Source organism: Crinia signifera, chromosome 4 (genome assembly GCF_055691185.1).
Source record: "Crinia signifera chromosome 4, ASM5569118v1, whole genome shotgun sequence".
Classification (NCBI taxonomy): Eukaryota; Metazoa; Chordata; class Amphibia; order Anura; family Myobatrachidae; genus Crinia; species Crinia signifera.
The window spans coordinates 288,622,448-288,645,916 of NC_139220.1; the positions used below are offsets into that span (position 1 = coordinate 288,622,448).

The 23,469-nt window shown below is 49.1% G+C and overlaps 1 protein-coding gene across 4 annotated transcripts in view; it reads left to right on the top strand.

The window, feature by feature from the left end:
* PRR36 (proline rich 36) overlaps positions 1-23,469 on the top strand; it is a 47,512-nt gene that overhangs the window by 12,399 nt on the left and 11,644 nt on the right. Inside the window, exons 1-4 of one of the 4 annotated variants that reach the window (XM_083184966.1) lie at positions 2,710-2,800; positions 8,005-8,172; positions 18,039-18,117; positions 22,915-22,961. In XM_083184966.1, coding sequence (XP_083041092.1) covers positions 2,725-2,800; positions 8,005-8,172; positions 18,039-18,117; positions 22,915-22,961 — 370 coding nt within the window. In that variant the 5' untranslated portion in view covers positions 2,710-2,724. Of the gene's footprint in view, positions 1-2,709; positions 2,801-6,997; positions 7,148-8,004; positions 8,173-18,038; positions 18,118-22,914; positions 22,962-23,469 lie in introns of those variants that run through there. The other 3 variants (XM_083184967.1, XM_083184968.1, XM_083184969.1) reach the window with 3 other exon arrangements.

Sequence of the window (23,469 nt, forward strand, 5' to 3'; positions counted from 1 at the left end):
CGGAGCGGGGTCCCTGTCTGAGACGGAGGAGTTCAGTGGAGGCAGATGCTGATCGCCCAGGCTCATCGAAGATACGCCGGAATGTTGACACGAAGTCCTTGTAGTTAGACAAGATGGCATCAGATCTTTCCCACAAAGGTGACGCCCATTCTAACGCTGCTCCACACAGGAGGGAGATGATGTAGGCGATCTTGACCCTTTCGGTAGGAAAGTTACTGGGTTGCAGCTCGAAGTGAATCTCACACTGATTGAGAAAGCCTCGGCAGGTCTTGGGGTTCCCGTCATACTTAGTGGGGACAGACAGATGAAGTCGAGGTGCAGCAGCTATTACAGGAGGATGAACTGGACTTGGAAGTTCACTGACAGGCTCAGGGCCACTGAGAGTGGTCTGTAATTTATCCAGCCGGGAAGACAGATCTTGGAGACAATGAATCACTTGGCTCTGCGCAGCCTCTTGCTGATCCAAGCGAACAGCCAGTTGCTGTACAGGGCTGGATGGTGATGCTTGGCTTGCGGCTGGATCCATTTGGCTAGTGCTTACTGTCACACCAGGGGTCTGAGTCGACGAGACTGAGACCTCTGGTGGGGACCTGGACCGGTACCTGAACCGGGGAGGTTGGAGAGGACCCTTACGCATAGAATGCGTGACAGTGCACCCGAAGCCAATGATCAGTCAGTAATAAAATACAACCAAGTTTTATTTAGCAGATGGTTGTAAATAGACAGGCAGTAAAGTATGCAGGAGATATGACACAGTCTTTGCAGATAGCGATACTTTACAGCTGGATGATGATGGTATGGTATCGATGGTGGAACATCGGATCCGGAATATCGGATATGGAGTGGAGACTGTGGGTCCGGAATGACGGACGGGAACTGGAAACAGGAGATCCGGAATATCGGACTTTACAGGTGATGGTGGAACATCGATGGTGAGCGATGATGGAACATCAGAAGGACCAGAGTCCCGGAGCTAGGCTTGAGTGCTGGGCTGTAGAAGCAGGATCACAGGAGATGGAATAACCTGGACTTCACAGGAGATGGAATGCCTGGAATACACTACAGCATAGAGGAGACAACACCAGCAGGAAATACACTTGCACGGAGACAAGGACAGCTGAACACACACTGGAGACAACTGAAGCACTAGCAATGGTTCTGGGAGCTCCCAGCATACTTATACCCACTGAGTGGCCAGGATTGGCCAGGCAGGTATGACTGGGAGATCAGAACCATCAGGATTGGACAGAGCAAACATGTGACTGGGAAAAACATGGCAGCCCCCATGTCTGCTATGGCGGGAAAGTATGTTTGTGCACGCCATGCTTGTGGCTGGGAGCAATGGCGGCGGACAGACGGATTGCCGTGCACTGAGTACTGTCACTGGGGATCATGAGAGCGGTGCGCCGCGCAGCCGCGGACTCAGCAGCGCTGAGAGGACTGGAGGATGGCAGCGGTGATGGCGCACGGCAGACAGGACGCCGGCAGGGATGACACTTGAACCACAAGCTGAATCTGCGGAGGCACTTAGCCGGTAAGAAAGTCTGTCTGAGAGCTCGGATCGTGACACCAGGTGTGTGGAGCTGGAGCAGTAACCAGCTGCTGGAAGGCTGATATCTCTGGTTCTGGGAACAGTAGAGACAAGCTACTAGTGTCCATCAAAGGGAGAGAGTCCCAGCTTTTGGAATATACCCTCAGAAAAACTCTATGTCAGACAGAACCTGAAATATCTGACTGGGAAGAGCAATTAACAGGCTTGGATGGGGACCACTGCTTTGAAGTCAGATATCTCCGGTACCCAAGGGCCGATTTTTAAAATTCTTGTACCCATGGAAAGAGGGGACCCTCAGCTTTCAGCCTAGGGTCCTTAGACTCCTGGGGCGGGGGTTTCTGGGTACTCAGAAACCCCCCTGTGTGCACTACTGAGTATGCCCTGCTGTCTGTATTTGAGTGTGTCTCTAACATGATGCTATGTGCCAGGGGCCAAACAAGCGCAAGCTTAATAGTGGAGCTTAGTACATGTAGATGCATGCCGTGCGTCTTGGGAGATGTAGTCTCATGGTATGACTCACTTCCGGTTACAGGGGTCTGGCGAGCAGTCAGTGTTTGCCAGAGGCTGAATAAAGACGCACGGGTGTCTCTGAGTTGATTGATACGCACATCTACAGTACATGCTCCTCTGACTGTCATGTGACTGAGGATGAGTGAGAGTAGATAGAGCTGCAGGGAAAGTTTTCTCAGCGTATAACAACAGTAAGCATAGGTTCAGGGCAGTAGAGAGTCTGTCTGGGCCCAGGTACTTTTTAGGAGGTGTGGCCTCATCATGGGAGCCGTGGCCATGCACCATTAGAATAAAATTCAGAAAAAAATAGCACCTTAAGCACCTCCCTGGCCACACTGCAGCCCAGCACACAGCAGCATGCGCTGGGTTAAGAAGAGCTTCTGCAGATAATTATACCCTAAGTTAATATGGAACTTAGATTCCGATTCCAACCTGATCACGAGCGATTATCAATACACTGCGCATGCGTACGGTTCACAGTACACATGCTCGAGGCCGCCCTGCAATGAACTCCTGTAACTCGTTTTGTTTGCTGGCTGTTCACAAGGTGATTGACAGGGAGTGGGCGTGTGGGGGTGGGAACTGACCATTTTTTTGTGAGTGCTAAGAAAAACGCAGGATGTGTCTAGAAAACCGCTGGGAGTGTCGGGCAAAATGTAGTCATGCCAAGCCGACTAAGGGGAGGGTTTGTGACATCAGCTTCAGCCCGGACGTGCCTGTTATTCATCACAGTGCCGAGTAAGTCTCAGGCTACGCGGCTGCAGCGATGACTTGTGCCCTATGTAGAAATAATTTGATGGTGAGCCTGATACGAAGGATGTTGGACATATTCGCATGGTGGATGTGCACCTGTACACATCTATTCACACAGCGAGCACATTCATTTGCAAAGAGGGATTTCACTGAAGCAGGGCGGCGCCTGCACTGATCGCTGATTGCTGCAAATTCTCAGCAATCAGGTCTGAATTACCCCTGCAGTCATTACGCGTGCATTTGTGAATCTACTGGATTAGTATAGAACGTTAGGCAAGCAAATATTTTAGGTGTTCCCTGATATTGGTGTAACCTGTGCCTAGTGATCAGTGTGTATCCGGTGTGTGATATTGATGTGATGTGTATTGTGATCATTGTGTATCAGTTGTGTCATACTGGTGTATCATGTATAGTGATGGGATGCAGTCAAAATCCCGAATGGGTCATAATACCGACAAGGTCAAAATCCCGACAAGGACAAAATCCCGTCATTTAAAATCCCGACAAGGTCAAAATCCCGACATTTAGAATGTACAGGTGAAACAGTCAACATGGGTTTGTGTCGACAGGTCGACACATTTTTTTCACTGTTTTTTGACCCGACATGTGCCGACCTGCGGTATTTCATCCACTACGGTGTGGTGGGAGAATAAAATAGTGTGCCGAGCGCAGCGAGGCACCGTGCCCAAAGCATAACGAGTGAAGCGAGCAATGCGAGGGGCTACGGTTCACTTCCAACTGTGTCCATGTCGACCATGTCAACATTCAGGTAAAAAAACGGTGAAAAAAAACAATGTCGACCTCGCAAACCTGTCAACACAGTCATGTTGACTGCTTCACCTGTACATTCTAAATGTCTGGATTTTGACGTCGGTTTTTAAATGTCGGATTTTGTCCTTGTCGGGATTTTAAATTTCATACCGAATCCATAGTGATCAGTGTGTATCAGGTGTGCAATTTATGCTAGACAATATTGACTAAGCAGGAGAAAAATAGGGAGATTTTGCCTAAACTTCTAGGAGATTTTGACTATCTAGTCAAAATCTCCTGTTAAAAGTTCTCTGTGTGTACCCCCTTTTAGATACCTCTACCTGGGGTAGCCAACCCTAGTCCTCGAGAGCTACCAACAGTGCATGTTTTGCAGGTCTCCTCACAGAATCACAAGTGAGCTAATTAGCTCCATCTGTGTATCTTTTAAAATGTGTCAGTGATTAATGATTGCAGCTGTGCAGCAGCTAGGTTGTCTGGAAAATGTGCACTGTTGGTAGCTCTCGAGGGCTAGGGTTGGCTTTCCTCACCTGGAGATGCCTGGAGAGAAGCAGGTGGGAGGTGACAGGGGCGGGGCCAGGCTAGTCATGTCATTAGGCTCTGCCCCTGTGCTGTGAAAAGGTTACAGTTGGGCCAAATTTGCGGGCTAATTGTAGCACATAATTGCATCACTATGCCCCTCCCCTTCCTCTGGACTGCAGGTTAGCTCCCCCGGTCTGCCCAATTCACTAGGAAGTGGGCAGAATGTGGGAGGGGTGCACACCCTTCCAGGAAGTGAGAGGTACTTCCACAAAAATTAGGAGTCCCCAAAATAAATAAAAATTATTTCTGCTTCGCCATAGGCAGTCCACCATCGATGATGGTGGGAAACCATCAGAACTCTGATAAAATATTGCCAATCACTAGTAAACCATAAATGTCTTCTTATCATTGATGGCAGATGTCCATCCCTAGCAACAGCCTTTCCCTAACCTAGCATGTTACCTATTTGCATGTAGCAGTTTACATTTACTGACAACCACAGGCAATGACAATGCTTATGCTTGTTCTAATATTTGATCCTGTATGTGAATCTATGACAGTGGCTGTCAGGTATTATACATCACCAGTGGGAGCCTGATTAATGCCAGGAGGCGCTCGGTTCCCCTCCTAGGGAGAGCAGAGCCCAGTGGTACAAATTTGTTTAACATGAAGGAAGTGGGAAGCTGCAACTGCTAGACACAGCATGTACCAATATACATATTAAAGTCAGCTATAAAATCCCCTTATATAAGACAGGCCGACGACTGTTGCCAGGCAGCCAGCACAGGTAGGAGACCATATTATAGTATTATACTGAATGATTGTTTTTCACTTGTCACTTGAAATCTGAATTATGTAAGATTACACTTGTGCAGCATACAGTACTGTAAGTATCCGTGGGTGCACACTAGGGGGGGGAGGGGGGGCTGCTGCTGAGGCGTTGCGACCGTGGTAGTAGGGTGACCAACTCATCCCTTTAATCCGGGACACATATTAATTACACAGGTTCTGTGGCTGGCTTTCACCTGGTTTTAAACTGCCACACCTCAAGACTCCATTTTACCTGGTTTTAAACTGCCACAGAACCTGTGTAATTAATATGTGTCCCGGATTAAAGGGATGAGTTGGTCACCCTACGTGGTAGTGTGTTTTGATGTTGTTGCGACTGTGATTTTATCCTTAAGATGGTATTAGCCCTTCCCCTGGCGTACAAGCATGGCTCCATCACTCTTGCAGCTCTGTGTGCAGACAGCATGGGATATGCGTTGGGTACGAGATCTTGGCTCTTTGAATGCCGGAGGTCATTTTAAACTCTTCCCTTACCTTCCCTTTCCACAGTATAACCCCCCCCCCCCCCCCAGCCTAACCCTGCCTTTGCACAGCATAACCCTAACAGCCTAACCCTCACTACCTGCACTGCCTAACCCGCCCTTCCCAAAGCATAACCCTAACCCCTCTCCCCCTGCAACCTAACCCTACCTACCTGCAGCCTAATGATGCCTTCCCACAGAATAACCCCCACTCCTGCAGCCTAACCCTCCATTCCCACAGCCTAACTCTGCCTTCCCACAGCATAACCCCCTCCCCCACAGCCTAACCCTGCCTTCCAACAGCATAACCCTAACCCCCACCCCCACAGCCTAACCCTGCCTTCCCACAGCATAACCCCCACCCCCAGAGCCTAACCCTCTCTTCCCACAGCATAATTATTATTTATTTATTTATTAACAGTTTCTTATATAGAGCATTATATAACCCCCCTCCCCCTGCACCCTAATTCTGCCTTCCCACAGCACAACCCTAACCGCCAGCAGCCTAACCCTGTCTTCACACAGCATAACCATAACCCCCCACACCGCAGCCTGACGCTGCCTTTAGCCAGCATACCCCTAACCCCCCACCCCCAAAGCCTAACCCTGCCTTCCCACAGCATAACCCTAACCGCAGTCTAACCCTCCCGCTCAGTTAACCTTAAACCTAACTATTCTGTCACAGCCTAAAACCTCCACACCCCATGCATCTGATCCCTAACCCTCCCTGTAACCTAACCCTACCTGTGCGCAGCTTAATCCTAATCCTTCATCCATGCAACCTAACCTTAACCCTCCCTCCCCACAGTCTGACCCTAACCTTCCCCTGATACCCACATTCGCGGTGCCGGCTGTCGGGATTCCAGCATCAGTCTTCTGTCCGCCAGCATTCTGAGCGCCGAGATGCAAAAAACATTGAATGGGACACATGCATTGTGCAAATTTATAGCAGGTTAACCGCATGCACAGTTGCAAATAAAATGCTAAATCCCATGAACATAGGCATTGCATGCGACTCAGAGCCTTCCCCTAGCTGCTCTGCAGGTGTATCTGTGATCGCTCAGTAGGCCTGATTATGAGAAGGAAGTTACTGGACCTGGGATAACCATACAAATACATTTTTTTAATTTGCATGCAGGGTAAACACTGGCAGCTTTTGCATGTACCAACCAGGGCAGCCTTGTTTCTTATTTTTACACAGCAGTGTAGATGTGAGTGTGGACATGCCCCTATCTGCACGTATGACATCTGTCCCACCCGCAGGGTAACATGATTGTATCAGGGTGCAAAATTGCTCCATTTTTTTGTTTTGCTTTGCTCCCAAATCTGAATCAGCCCCCTGTGTGCTCTATCTCTGGGATCCAGGGCGTCTCTGAGGCCACTCCAGCTGCTGCTGGTCCTTTCAGCCAGGGGAAAGGGTATTGTTGTGTAGTAGAGGAAGCTCTATTGATCTCTTCTCCCGTCTCTTTTGACGGATAATAGAGAGCGTTAATCTCCCCCCTGGGAGTGTATGAATATTCACATCACCCCCTGAATGAGGGAGAGTGGGGGTATCCAAATGCTCTGCTCTGCTCTGATTGGGCGGCCTATTCTCCCTGGTACCCTGCTCTCATCTATCTGCACTCCTTCCCCTGTGACACTTGTCTCTGTGTGGAGAGAGGAGGGACAAGGGAGTGACTCTCACACCCGAACAGCAGAGAGGTGAGAGGGGCAGCATTGTCTCTGGGTACCGGTGTGTAATACATCTGTGTGATGCCTTTGTGTGTAACATTGTGTATGTGTAACATTGTGTGTGCATGTGTGTAACATTGTGCATGTGTGTGTGTGTGTAACATTGTGTGTGTGTGTGTGTGTGTGTGTGTGTGTGTTGTATTCTCATGCTGTAGCATGCTATTCTGCATGTACAGTGGCTCCAGTAAGAAAGAACTGTGCTGTGTGCTCCTGGTAATAGTATAGATTATGCTGCAAGTGTATGAGGCTGTGTCTGTTTGTCTCGGGTCTCCCCTCTGGGTCCCCGGAGTGCCAGTGTTTTGTGTCTTGGGGGAAGGGCACACCCATTCAAATGCAAAGTACCCCAGATCTGAATTGCAGCGAGGACGAGCTTGTTCCTGACAGTTGTGGATCTGGCATTGTGTGACTTTATGCAGAGAATTGTGTGCGATCCTACAGTATGTGTCTGCAGACATCCGCCTACATACACACAACCATCCTGTGTTTGTGTCATCTCTCTGTGGCAATGAGCATGTATCTCAGCACACTGGTTATCTTTGTGTGGGAGATGGGTAGGCTGTGCAGGCAGCATCTGTGGTGCCTTTTCTGCATAACTAATACGTCTAGGACTGTGCAGCCCAAAATTCAGTGACAGTTACGTCAAATGAATTCACAGTCTCTGGTGTGAAACTTGTCTCTGATTTCCAAAGGCGACAAGCCAAGGCCTCTGGGACTGGGGTGCAAGAGCCCAGCTGTCAGGGACCACGTATGGGCTGGGCAGGGATAGAGGGCTGGAGACGGTATAGACATGTGGGGCAGCTAGTGATGCTTTGCTTAGAACCATGTCATGATAAATAATCACATCCTTTCTTACTGCAGGTTACATCACAATGGACTCCAACCCCAGCAGTCAAACAAAGGTGGGGACCCCAAAGAAACCTCAAGCTTCTAGATCCTCTTTATCTAGAAGCACAAAACCTGGAACATCTTCTCCATCTCCCAAAGTGGCCACAGAGAGCCCTCGGCCAGCAGCCTCCAGGAATGCAGGTGAGAGAACCATATTAGCCTGCTCCTGTTATTAGCCTGCAGTGGTTCTGTATCATTTATATATGCTGTAGTACTGGGCAATGAGGACGGTACCTGACATACATTGCATGTAGTTGGTGGAGAGGTGCAGACCTTACAGCCTGTATTCTATAGGGAAATTATTTTTAGTGTATAATTGGTAGTTAGCATCCTATCCTTAACCAGCTAGTGTTACTTAGCCCATGGGACATGTATGTAGCATGAAATGCCCATTGTCTATGTAATACAGTTATGAGGTATTGCTGAGCAATGAAATAAAGGGTTTTCTTATACCAACACTGAGTATGTCTGAGCATAGCAGCAGAAAGCACTGACTGTGTCTGAGTATAGCAGCAGAAAGCACTGACTGTGTCTGAGCATAGCAGCAGAAAGCACTGACTGTGTCTGAGTATAGCAGCAGAAAGCACTGACTGTGTCTGAGCATAGCAGCAGAAAGCACTGACTATGCCTGAGCATAGCAGCAGAAAGCAATGACTGTGTCTGAGCATAGCAGCAGAAAGCACCGACTGTGTCTGAGCATAGCAGCAGAAAGCACTGACTGTGTCTGAGTATAGTAGCAGAAAGCACTGACTGTGTCTGAACATAGCTGCAGAAAGCACTGACTGTGTCTGAGCATAGCAGCAGAAAGCACTGAGTATGTCTGAGCATAGCAGCAGAAAGCACTGACTGTGTCTGAGCATAGCAGCAGAAAGCACTGACTGTGTCTGAGTATAGTAGCAGAAAGCACTGACTGTGTCTGAACATAGCTGCAGAAAGCACTGACTGTGTCTGAGCATAGCAGCAGAAAGCACTGAGTATGTCTGAGCATAGCAGCAGAAAGCACTGACTGTGTCTGAGCATAGAAGCAGAAAGCACTAACTGTGTCTGAGCATAGCAGCAGAACGCACTGACTGTGTCTGAGCATAGCAGCAGAAAGCACTGACTGTGTCTGAGCATAGCAGCAGAAAGCACTGACTGTGTCTGAGCATAGCAGCAGAAAGCACTGACTGTGTCTGAGCATAGCAGCAGAAAGCACTGACTGTGTCTGAGTATAGCAGCAGAAAGCACTGACTGTGTCTGAACATAGCAGCAGAAAGCACTGACTGTGTCTGAGTATAGCAGCAGAAAGCACTGACTGTGTCTGAGCATAGCAGCAGAAAGCACTGACTGTGTCTGAGCATAGCAGCAGAAAGCACTGACTGTGTCTGAGCATAGCAGCAGAAAGCACTGACTGTGCCTGAGCATAGCAGCAGAAAGCACTGAGTATGTCTGAGCATAGCAGCAGAAAGCACTGACTGTGCCTGAGCATAGCAGCAGAAAGCACTGTGATACCTGTACTGCAGGGTTGCCGACTTTAAGATCCTCCTCTCCGGGAGAAGCCCGGAGAGGAGAGATTCAGCAGCCACTCAGGGGGCGGGGCTTGCGAGTGACATCACTAATGACGCGATTGTGCCGATTTTCGGGAGACTCCCGGAAATTCCGGGAGGGTCGGCAACCCTGCTGTACTGTGGTGTGCGGGGGGTCTCCGTCATCTCCCTGCCGCCTGCTTCTCCCCTCAAGCAGGCTGTCTCCGGCGCCTCCTCCTCCCCCTGCAGCCGGAAGGATGTCTGGCTGCTTTACTAGGGGAGGGAGGGCTTACCTTCCGGTTCCAGGATGACCTGGACTAAGGTAAGCCAGAGAGAGGGGGACTGGGGGGGTCGGTGGGTTTGCGGCGGAGGCATCGGGCGGCGAAAAGCAGTCCATAGGCTTCTATAGGGTATCGCCACCCAAAGTTGACAATACCCTACTATGCGGTATTGTGGCGGCGAGGTTTTAATACATAGGAAAATGATGTAAAAATGGGGATTTTGCCGCATTTTCCCCTTAGTACATCCCGCCCTATGTCTGAGTATAGCAGCAGAAAGCACTAAGTATGTCAGAGCAGAAAACACTGACATTTACAATGTGATCTGGGCGGAATATTACCGCCCAGGATCGCATTGTAAAATGCGATCATTTCGGCCGAATGTATTACCTGGCAGGGCGCAGGGACAGGGCTCTGAAAGGAGCCCGTCCCTGCGATGCCTGGAGCCGGAAGCCGGGGGGTCTGCGCATGCGCGGTTACGCGCTGACCCCCCGCAACCCCTCTAACCGCACTGTCGCTCGGGCAGTGCGATGTGTAGCCATAGGCTACAATGGGCTATCGCCATATCAGAATGGCGATAGCCCAGGGGTGCGATGCCGGGCTGCCCGATGTTGATACATTGGGCAGCTTCGCATCCCCCGTAGAAACCTATGGGGGATGCGTCCGGTGGCGCTGCAGGGGGGATCGCAGCAGGGATCAGAAATTCCTGCTGCGGTCCCCCTTTAATACATTTCAGTGATACTTAATATTTGTGGTTAACCCCCGAAAACGGATGTTTTGGGGGATTTAGCCGCAAGTATTGCTTGATAAATGAGCCCCTATGTCTGAGTATAGCAGCAGAAAGCACTGACTATGTCTGAGTATAGAAGCAGAAAGCACTGACTATGTCTGAGTATAAAAGCAGAAAGCACTGACTATGTCTGAGTATAGAAGCAGAAAGCACTGAGTATGTCTGAGTATAGCATCAGACAGCACTGAGTATAGAAGCAGAAAGCACTGACTATGGGCCGCATTTATCAAGCAATATTTGCGGCTAAATCCCCGAAAACATCCATTTTCGGGGTTAACCACAAATATTTCGTATCCCCCAAATGTATTAAAGGGGGACCGCAGCAGGAATCTCCGATCCCTGCTGCAATCCCCCCCTTTCTATGGGGGGTGCAAAGCTGCCCGATGTATCAACATCAGGCAGCCCGGCTTCGCACCCCTGAGCTATCGCCATTCTGATATGGCGATAGCCCATTGAAGCCTACGGCTACACATTGCACTGCCCGGGCAGGGCAGTGCGGTCAGAGGGGTCGGCGGGGGTCAGCGCATAACCGCTAAATCCCAATTGTTTAAATGCCCCGACTGACAGGGGCTATTCTCCCTTGTGGGGGTCCACACCCCCATAGAGGGATTATTGAACCTGTGGCGAGCGAAGCTTGACACTGAGCCCACAAGGGGCTTCTTTGCGCTCGACCCTCTGTCGGAGCACCGGAATTCTTATGTTGGGATACTGACCGTTGGGATCTCGATTCTCGGACCGTCATACCACATTGTGTCTGAGTATAGCAGCAGAAAGCACTGAGTATGTCGTGGAGCCCAGGGGGGCCAACATAACACCCATGTTTTAATATTCTCGTCTCCAGAGTCCTGCACGGGGCACTGCATCTGTGGTAAAAAAATAAATATGTCTCCAAAATGGCCACCACGCATGTGATGTAATGAAATGAATTTCCAGAACATGTCTGGGCACCCAGATTCCGGAGACCTGAGCATGCTCAGTAGAGTCTGGCACAATGTTCTGGGGGCTGTGATCACTTTTGTGTGAGTTCGGGATGCCCTAAAGTGCGGCTGTTGCAGTGCGGGGGAAACTGGCATTTACTTGGGTTGACCCCTGAGGCTCTTTCTTAGGGATACAGTCATTGGGTCTACAGCAACTAGGTCGACAAGCATTGAGTCAACACCACTAGGTCGACATGGGTCAAGGTTGACATGGGTGTAGGTCGACATGGGTGTAGGTCGACAGGTAATTAGGTCGACACAAGCATTAGGTCAACATGGTCCAAATCTGGTCCAAAATTAAAATCGGTTTGGATCATAAACACAATGAAATTAGAACCAACCACAGAACAGAACAGAAGTGCACATCTCTAATTATTATCTCTGTACTCATCTCATTGGGCCTTATTTTGGTTCATTCTTTCTGACAAATTCCTTCTTAGATGGGCAAAACCATGTGCACTGCAGGTGGGGCAGGTGTTACTTGTGCAGAGAGAATTAGATTTGGGTGGGGTTTTTCTTCAAAGTGAGATCTATATTGCAGTGTAAAAATAAAGCAGTCAGTATTTTCCCTGCACAGAAACAAAATTACTCACCCAAATCTAATTCTCTCTGCACATGTTACATCTGCCCCCCCCTGCAGTGCACATGGTTTTGTCCATCTAAGAAGGATTTTGTCAGAAAGAATGAACCAAAATAAGGCCCATTGTCACATGGCAGACAGTGGACATCTCCGTAGGCTGTGGCATTAGCATAAATTTGCATGCAGCGTCTACTAGTAAAACAGTTGTTTATTGAACCATGTTCATAATTTTTTTACATCCTGTATCATTAACCTTTTTTATTTCACCCTCACCCTACTTTCTCCCTGTGGTCCAGAATTATCCCATGAAGTCTCTTTATTGCCTATTGTACTTCTCTTTGGGGTGTGCTAAGCCTTGAAGAAAGAGAAATTGAATGGAGATAAAGTACCAGCCAATCAGTTCCTAGCTGCCATGTTTCAGGCTGTGTAAAAATGGCAGTTAGGGGTGGATTAGTTGGTACTTTAGCTCCATCCACATTATCTTGCTCCACGTCTTAGTGCATACTTACCTACTTTGCTGCTCCCTCTCTGCTCCAGGAGATGGCAGTGTTGTAGGCACATAAGGGGTGTGGCTTGCTGGAAGGTGGGCCGGCATCATACTCGTGTCATTGTGGCTCCGTCTCTGCTATACAGTGCCAAAAAAAGGAGACACTATAGGGGCGGAACTTCAAAGACACGAATCACTTGTATCATGTTGTGGGCGGCCGAGGGGAAGTGTGGTGGCGTGGTGGAGAAAGCAGAAAACTTGTCCATCTCTCTGGGGGACCTGGAGCGCCACCTCATTTTTAGGAGCCTCCCAGCCCATCCGGAAGGGTAGGCAAGTATATTCTTTCCTCTTTTACTCCCTTAAGGATGGGATGTGCTAACATCCGCAGCCCCCCTCCGCCACCCATCACCGATATAATTATCACATATGCTCTAACATATGCGATAATTATGGCAAAGGACAGCTCTTGCGTTAAGAGCTGTCCTTTGCGGTCAGCGGGTCCCAGCGGCTCCCCCTCCCTCTCTTACCCGGCGCTGGTGCTGCTGCTGCCGGGCTGGCTCTCCTCCTCCCTGCACCCGGAAGAGGATTACAGTGCAGGGAGGAGGAGGTAACAGGTCCGGGCAGCACTGCTTTGTGCGGGGCGGCGGGTCGCGGTAGAAGCCCATAAGCTTCTATGGAGCATTGCCAGCTTTTGCTGCCGATGCCTCTGTCGCGGTAACCCGGCGGGGGATGTTTAGAGCATCCCAAAATGCTGTAAAAACCCAGATAACGGGGTTTTTAATGCATTTTTAGTTTAGAGAATCTCCCCCTCAGTCTGCATCTCGCTCTCTCTCAACTCTCCTCAGCCTGCATACTCCCCTCACCCTCTACATCTCTTATCATGGATGGATTGGCCATAGACTTTACAAGGAATTTCCCCGGTAGGCCAAAGCCCCGGTAGGCCACCTGCTAGTCAGTGACTTTGTGGCCCCGCCCAGAGTAGTGACCCCATACCCCTCTTGACTCCCACACAGCATCCATTGCTAGTTCACAGTACAGAGTAACCAATGCTGCAAATTCTCACTTAAGGTGGGCACCCATCTATATCCATTGTGTCAGGAGTGGGTGCTATCTGTGGGTGTAACACTTGTCTGGGCTCCACTGGGGAAGGGGTGGCAATATTATTGGTATTCAGAGGATTATGGTAATGAGATGCTTGTCTGCTTGATGGAGGGTTTGGGTCTGTGGTCAGTCTCAGTGGGGAGAGGTTTGGTATTTATTTGTAATATGGAGGTTTGTCACAGCAGCGTTGAGGTCTCTAGGCCACTAGACCGCCAAGCCTAACGGCTTCCACACAGCTATAGTGATGTTCTAATCCCACCTATTTTGGTGTTGGTTCCACCTACAATTGATTTGAGGCCATTTCTAGAATTTATTCCAGGGTCAGTTTGAGTTCCAAATCCACCCCTGCCCCTTATTCATCCTATTATCCCAGATTGCTCTCTCACCCCTCCTCAGCCCGCATTCCTCTCTCACCTTTTCTTAGCTTGCATCTCTCTCACCCCTCTTACACACACATTCCTCTCTCTCCCCTCTTTCTGCCTGTTTTTTTCCTCTCACCGTCCTCAGCCCTCATTCCACTCATCCTAGATTATTCTCTCACTCCTCCTCAGCCAGCATTCCTCTCTCACCTCTTTTTAGCCCACATCTCTCTCACCCCTTCTCAGCCTGCATTTCCCTCTCACCCCTCCTAAGTCCCTAGTTCACTCATCCCAGACGGTTATCTAAGCCAGGGTCCCCTTTCAGCCTGCATTCCTCTCTTACCCCTCTTCAGCACACATCTCTCTCCTTACCCTTCTCAGCACACATTCCACTCTCATCCCTCCTCGGCCTGTTCTCCTCGCTCACTCCTCCACAGCTCACATCTCTCTCACACTCCTCTTCAGCCCACGTACCTGTCTCACCCCTTCCCCAGCCCAAATCCCTCTCCAGCCCCTCCTCAGCCCGTATCTCGCTCACTCATCCTCCGACCACATCTCTATCTCATCCATCCTCAGCCAGCATTCCTCCCTCCCAGGGCTTAAAGTGGTCCCGGAGAGGTGGTGGAACTATTTCCCCCTAACACCGACAACACCCCCCCCCCCCCCTTTATGCAGAGTCTAGAACAGGGGTAGGCAAGTAATTTTTAATGATGGAGTCCGTATATTCATAATTATTTTGATCGAGGTCCAGAAAAAATATATATATATTTCAGGAGTTTAGACGGTCCGCTTTCTATCCTTTGCGGTCCAGAGATCGACCCTCTGTCTGCCAGTTGCTGGTCCCTGGCCTAGACCAGTGCCAGGGAATTTGTGCCCTACCTCCCATAAATGGATAATGGTCCTATAAGGAAGTAACACCAATTATAATTATGACACACATTAGCACAATCGTATACACATTACACCACATTTAGTGTCCTGGATTGATATTAAATCACACAGTAGTGCCCCTTATACACATAATGTCCACAGTTGTGCTGCTTATACACATCTGTCTCTGTCACTCCAGCAGCTCAGTGTCCATGTCCCTCAGCAGCTCCAGGCCCTGTGTCCCTCCAGCAGCTCACTGTCCATGTCCCTCAGCACCTCCATGCCCAGTGTCCCTCCAGCAGCTTCCCCACCTCTCTGTGTCACTCCAACCCCCTCTCACCTGTCTGCAGCATGCACTGAGCCTGCTGTTCTTAGTGGCTCTTCTTCACTTCAGCAGCAGTGATGGCATGACATCACATACGCCATGCCAGAAGAAGAAGCCGCTGGGACAGGCTTTTCTGTTGGAATTACTGTTCAGGGCTGTGGTACAGGTGGAACTCAGTTCCCCCTACCATTAGAGGGGCTGGCACTCAGTTCCACCCAGTCCTCCCTCACTTTAACCCCCGCTCTCCCCTCTTTTCAGCACACATTCCCCTCTCACCCCTCTTTGCACTCTTATTCCCCTCAGACCCCTCATTCCTCTCATCCCAGATTGTTTTCTCACCCTGATCAGCCCAAGATCCCTTCAGCCCGCATCTCTCTCCCACCCCTTCTCAGCCTGGATTCCTCTCTCGCCCCTCCTCAGCCCACATCTCTCTCTCACCCCATCTGCAACTCCCTAACACCCCTCCACAGGCCGCATCTCTCTCTCACTCCTCCACAGCCCACATCTCTCTGTCATCCCTCCACAGCCAGCATCTCCCTCACACCCCTCCACAGGCTGCATAACTCTCTCTCACCCCTCTAAAGCCCACATCTCTCTGTCATCCCTCCACAGCCTGCATCTGTCTCTCTCACCGCTCCTCAGCCTGCATCTCTCGCACACCCCTCCACAGCCCGCATCTCTGTCACCTCTCCACGGCCCGCATCTATCTCTCACCCCTCATCAGCCCGCATCTATCTCTCTCACCCCTCATCAGCCTGCATCTCTCTGTCACCCCTCCACAGCCCGCATCTCTCTGTCACCCCTCCACAGCCTGCATCTCTCTGTCACCCCTCCACAGCCCGCATCTCTCGCACACCCCTCCACAGCCTGCATCTGTCTCTCTCACCGCTCCTCAGCCTGCATCTCTCGCACACCCCTCCACAGCCCGCATCTCTCTGTCACCTCTCCACGGCCCGCATCTATCTCTCTCACCCATCATCAGCCCGCATCTATCTCTCTCACCCCTCATCAGCCTGCATCTCTCGCACACCCCTCCACAGCCCGCATCTCTCGCACACCCCTCCACAGCCTGCATCTGTCTCTCTCACCCCTCCTCAGACTGCATCTCTCGCACACCCCTCCACAGCCCGCATCTCTCTGTCACCTCTCCACGGCCCGCATCTATCTCTCACCCCTCATCAGCCCGCATCTATCTCTCTCACCCCTCATCAGCCTGCATCTCTCTGTCACCCCTCCACAGCCCGCATCTCTCGCACACCCCTCCACAGCCTGCATCTGTCTCTCTCACCCCTCCTCAGCCTGCATCTCTCACACACCCCTCCACAGCGCGCATCTCTCTGTCACCCCTCCACGGCCCGCATCTGTCTCTCAACCCCCCTTAGTCTGCATCTCCCTCACACCCCTCCACAGCCTGCATCTCTCTTTCTCACCCCTCCACAGCCCACATTCTTCACTTATGCTTTCTCAGCCTGCATTCCTCTCTTGCCCCTCCTCAGACTGCATCTCTCTAGCCCCTCCTCAGCTCACATTACTCTCTCACTTCTCCTCAGCCTGCATCTCTCTCACCCCTCCTCAGACTGCATCTATCTCTCACCCCTCATCAGCCCGCATCTATCTCTCTCACCCCTCATCAGCCTGCATCTCTCTGTCACCCCTCCACAGCCCGCATCTCTCGCACACCCCTCCACAGCCTGCATCTGTCTCTCTCACCCCTCCTCAGCCTGCATCTCTCACACACCCCTCCACAGCGCGCATCTCTCTGTCACCCCTCCACGGCCCGCATCTGTCTCTCAACCCCCCTTAGTCTGCATCTCTCTCATCCCTCCACAGCATGCATCTCTCTTTCTCACCCCTCCACAGCCCACATTCTTCACTTATGCTTTCTCAGCCTGCATTCCTCTCTTGCCCCTCCTCAGACTGCATCTCTCTAGCCCCTCCTCAGCTCACATTACTCTCTCACTTCTCCTCAGCCTGCATCTCTCTCACCCCTCCTCAGACTGCATCTCTCTAGCCCCTCCTCAGACTGCATCTCTCTAGCCCCTCCTCAGCTCACATTACTCTCTCGCTTCTCCTCAGCCTGCATCTCTCTCACCCCTCCTCAGCCTGCATTCCTCTCTCACTTCTCCCCGGACACATTTCTCTCTCCCATCCTCAGATCACATTTCCGCACCTCGCATTGCTTTCTCTTGGCGGCATGTGTCTCAAGGGCTCATTTACTATTGAATATTTGCAGCTTATTCACTGAAAACACCTATTTTCAGGGATTAGCTGCAAAATATTATGTATCCTAAAAATCGGAGGAACCGCAGCAGGGATTGGAGATCCCTCCTGCCCTGCCGGCAGCCGCATACTGCATAGGTTTCTATGGGGATGTGATGCTGCCAAATGTATCAACATCGGGCAACCTCCATTCTGAGATGGTGTGCTGTCTCACAGCACCCCAGGGTGCCTAGGTACACAGTTTTACTACAGCCATGACATCATATTATTTTAACCCAGTTCCTCAGAATATTATTCATTATCAATGTAATATTTTGTTTATTTAACCCAGCTCTTGAATGTTTTATTACTCCTATAACATGTAATGGCAGTAATTGAGGGCCTGAATGTTTTATTACATGCATTTGTAACAACTAATTACAGCAAATCAGCTCCTGATTGTCTTGTTATATATGTAATATCTAATTACAGTAAGCATTTTGTAACATATAACATAAATTTTTATTTTGGTACAGATCCACTGTGTAAGCCTGCAGCTGCCAGAGCGACTGCCGGAGGAAAGGAAGGCACTGTCACAAAGGCCAATACCGTCAGGTAAGGCTATCTGTAATACACGGCACGACCAGGCAGGGGACAATGTATTGGATGAGCTCACTGACAGTGTATGGTGCTCAGTATGACCCAGTCCAGCTATCCATACGGGTGTGGAATATTATCCCGACAGTCGGGATTTCGACAGTCATTAGTTGGATGTCGGAATCCCGACTGCACAGCGTGGGGAGAGCAATGAAGTCCCTTGCGGGCTCGCTGCGCTCGCCAAACTGCGCTCGCCACACTGCGCTGTGCTCGCCACCTATTTTATTCTCCCTCTATGGGGGTCGTAGACCCGCACAAGGGAGCAGTCGGGATTCCGACGGTGGAGGAATGACTGTCGGGGAGCCGCCCGGCACCCATCCATACTCACAGCTGTTCTGCTGCTACAAATACCCAATGACTAATAAACATCAGAACAATGAAGTTGGTGGCGTGCATATATATATATATATATATATATATATATATATATATATATATATATATATATATATATATATATATATATATATATATGCACACACATTTACACATACACATACAAATCACGTTATATATAGTTCCACATTAGTGGGATGTTGTAAATGAAAACTGAGAATTTTGACGCATTTCAAATTAATCAATCGCTGCCCGCCAAATTTTTGATGCAGAGGGTAACACCAGATTTCTCTACCCTATAGAAGCATATGGGCTTCTGTCCGCATCCTGCTGCATGCCAGCCACCCCGCACTGCCACATTAACCCCCCACCCCCTGTCTGGGCAGCCTGCTGGTGTGCTAACTGGATCCAGTGACCTCCCCCCTAGCAACACCGACTTCACCTTCCGGGTGCAGGGAGGAGGAGAAAAAGCCGGGAGTCACTGAAGCAGGAGACTTGCGGGCGTGGGAGGTGAGGGAGACCCGTGGGGAACCTCTTACTTGGCACTGGCAGCTTCGCAAAGGGCAGCTTTTTTCGCAAGAGCTGTTCTTTGTGAATTTATCAATGTGACCTAGTGTTGCTGAAATTTCGTCCTTCTGCATCAATCCTCTGAGAAGGCCCCAGAGCTGCTGATGCCGGAAAGGGTGAGTGCCTCTCCGTCTATTCACATCTATATAATATATATGCACTAGTAAGCCCGCTCAAAGCTAATTCTTCTAAAGCTAGTAAGGCAGCTAATTGTACATGATTATCTCTGTGTGTGAGAGAGAAATAGATGTAGTTTCACTTGCTGCCAACAGATGGCAGTGTTTCAGTGACACACATATAATATATATATAGAGAGAGAGAAGAGAGAGGGGAGTGCCTACTAGTTTGCTATGGGTGTTATATTATAACACATCAAGGTGAAACCATAAATATAACATTGGGGCTTATTCTAGTTCACTCTTAGAAGACAAATTCCTTCTTAGCTGGACAAAACCATGTGCACTGCAGGTGGGGCAGATGTAACATGTGCAGAGATAATTAGATTTGGGTGGAGTTTTTCTTCAAAGTGAGATCTATATTGCAGTGTAAAAATAAAGCAGCCAGTATTTAACCTGCACAGAAATAAAATAACTCACCCAAAGCTAAATCTCTCTGCACATGTTACATCTACCCCCCTGCAGTGCACATGGTTTTGTCCAGCTAAGAAGGAATTTGCCTCTAAGAGTGAACTAGAATAAGGCCCATAGTGTGTACCATTCCAAAATAGAGGTATCATATAATGCAGTGTATATAATCTTAGTAGGAAACACTGGTCCTATGAAGATCACCACAATGGGTAAATCAAGGTTTCAAATTAATGCAGACAAACAGTTAAAAATGTACAAAATAAAAAATATATACAGTAAAGCTTATCTGTCCATCATCAAGGGTGAGTCATACCAAAACAAAACGCGTTGGCACTGCCACACCTGGCCCTCATTATGGACAGATATGCTTATATATTCTTTATCTTGTACGTGTGATTTTTAACTGTTAGTCTTCATTACATTTGTGTGTTTTAAATGTCAGTAGGTATAACATTACTGCTTGTGTGTGGGGATGCATTCAGCATCCTGGTGTTCAAGATGCTGGCATTTACAATACCGATCACAGAATCTCAACTACCGCCAGGACACTGGAGCTGGAATCCTGAGTGCCGGGATGCCGAACGTAGGTATTCTGGTAGGGTTAGGCTGCAGGGAGGAAGGGTTAGGTACATAAAAGAGTTGGTTAGGGTTAGGTTCTGAGAAAGAGGGTTAGGGTTATCCCTGCTGGGATTACCTCCATCAGGATGCCGGCATACATATTCTGTATGCTGGCATCCTAACCGCCGGACATTTGTATCTCTGTGTGTGTGTGTGTGTGTGTGTGTGTGTGAGGTGCATATACATATATTAAATAAAGTGAATGTGAACTATCCGGACCAGGTTTTAGAGCAGCAGCAGCAGCAGGATGATTACATCCAGTCCAGCTTTTCCCCAGGATGTGATCAAGGTTTGGCTGATTAGCAGCACCTGTGGCTTTTCTGTTAAATGTGTGTCCAGGGCAAAGGGTAATGGATCCTGATGGTGGAATAGCTGCCTAGGTGATAGGCTGCGGGGAGGAGGGGTCCTACAGTAGGGCTATTGAAAGCTATGAGAAGTTCGGTAAACTGTGACACAGGTAGGCTGCTGTACTGTAACTCTGTGACACAGGTATGCTGCTGTACTGTAACTGTGACACAGGTATTCTGCTGTACTGTAACTGTGACACAGGTATGCTGCTGTACTGTAACTGTGACACAGGTATGCTGCTGTACTGTAACTCTGTGACACAGGTATGCTGCTGTACTGTAACTGTGACACAGGTATGCTGCTGTACTGTAACTGTGACACAGGTATGCTGCTGTACTGTAACTGTGACACAGGTATGCTGCTGTACTGTAACTGTGACACAGGTATGCTGCTGTACTGTAACTGTGACACAGGTATGCTGCTGTACTGTAACTGTGACACAGGTATGCTGCTGTACTGTAACTGTGACACAGGTATGCTGCTGTACTGTAACTGTGACACAGGTATGCTGCTGTACTGTAACTGTGACACAGGTATGCTGCTGTACTGTAACTGTGACACAGGTATGCTGCTGTACTGTAACTGTGACACAGGTATGCTGCTGTACTGTAACTGTGACACAGGTATGCTGCTGTACTGTAACTGTGACACAGGTATGCTGCTGTACTGTAACTGTGACACAGGTATGCTGCTGTACTGTAACTCTGTGACACAGGTATGCTGCTGTACTGTAACTGTGACACAGGTATGCTGCTGTACTGTAACTGTGACACAGGTATGCTGCTGTACTGTAACTGTGACACAGGTATGCTGCTGTACTGTAACTGTGACACAGGTATGCTGCTGTACTGTAACTGTGACACAGGTATGCTGCTGTACTGTAACTCTGTGACACAGGTATGCTGCTGTACTGTAACTGTGACACATGTATGCTGCTGTACTGTAACTCTGAGCACACTGGATTTCTATTGTATGCTACAAATAAAGACTCAGATTGCGTATGTGTCCAGTGTATGTGATTCCTTGTCACATTTGGTGCCAACCATGGGGCACACTTCATCTGGAGTCTTGACACAGCAGAAAATCCTGGGTAAGACAGCTACCTGTTTTTAAAATTAGAATTTGTTTTTGGGGGGGAGAGGGGGGGGTTACACATTGTGCAGCTGACCTGGGAACCAGAAAAGGTTTTACTTGTGGTGTGTCTAGTGAACTGGTCAGCCTGTTGTGTGAGAGACAGCAAGCCTTAAAGGGCCACCACATCATTAAAATATGATTTGCTATGTTGTGTTTAAAAAGTGGCCAGTAAAGCAGGCAGGTGTAAGACACTGTAAGTCTATGGTGTGTCTGGCACATTATATTAAGCCTCCTAATTTTGCAACAGAATCTTGCTGATAATCAGCAAACTCATGAATCTGGGTATGTTGCACGAGGCGCAACAAGTTCTGTCTCATTTGATGTTCACTGTGAGAGAGGTATCCCAATCCTCTAGGCTTTAGTCCCTTTGAACTATGGGAGATAACCCAGAGGGATTCTGGATCTGTTGATAGAGGGGTGGGAACAACAACCGTGACTAAAACCTAACCTAAGAATTTCGTTGGTCACAGACCATGTGCTCTTACAATGGATGCACACGAACAAAGTGGTGAATGCTCGTGTGACCTGTTGATTTTGTCTGTACAGCCATTTAAGTTTGCAGATGCCCTTTCCAGGAGGTTTGTAGGTCCTGATCCTCTAAGCAACCCTATAGTGAAGCTAGGGGAGGAGGAAGAGGGCAAAGTGGGCGACCCCTGTAAAGTGGTGGAGAAAGTGTACCCGGTGGGGGGGGGGTGACACAACTAGAGGTGGGCGAGGCAGAGAGCTTGCCTGAAATGTAGTAGCTTCACCGGGGTGGTTGAAGGTAATGGGGAAGGATTGTGGCAGAGACAGCATGAAGTGAACTATCCAGACCAGATTTTAGAGCAGCAGCAGCAGCAAGATGATTAGATCCAATCAATTAGATCCAGTCCAGGTGATCAAGGTTTGCCTGATTTGCAGCACCTTTGGCTTTCTGTTAAATCTGTCTCCAAGGCAGAGGGCAATGACTTCTGATGGTGAAATTGCTGCCCAGGTGATAGGCTACGGTAGGGCTATTGGAAGCTGTGGGGAGTTTGGTGAACTGTGCTGCTGACACCTGTATGTTGCTGTACTGTAACCCTGTGAACATACTGGAATGCTTTTGCCTGCTACAAATGAAGACTCAGACTGCATCTGTGCCAGTGTATGTGATTCTATGTCACAATATATTTATGGTGTGTTACAGGACAATGGCTGCTTCCCCCAACAAATCCAGGACAGTGCCACACAGAGGTAAGTCCCTATGTGACTAATGTAAATCCATCGCATCTGCGATACATATGTTATGCCTGGTAGTGTCACAGAATGAGGGTTATGGTATACATCTCTGATGACAACATTACACAGCATTCTCAGATCAACTCCATTAGGAATTACTGGGCCAAATGTAATAGCCCTGCCTTGTAAGTGATTGCCCCTTTAAAAAACCTCAGAGTTTGTCTAGAATCCTAGGACATCCAGTAATAGGAGGCTATTACTTTTGGCCGCCTGTGCAGGACTGCAGCAATGCCGTCTGCTTACTTAATTGGGACATCAAACATCAAAATTTAGAAGTCAATAAAAATATAATATTTACCCATATTGTACATTGTACGAGCTGCGTGGCAATATTAACACCATATATGCAGGGCCTTATAAAAGGTTCCAGTGCCCTAGGCTGATACACATGTAGCTCCCCTTGTAATGCTGCTAAACACATGTGTATGGGCGGTCAGGGACTCTCCAGTTATACTGCCCATGT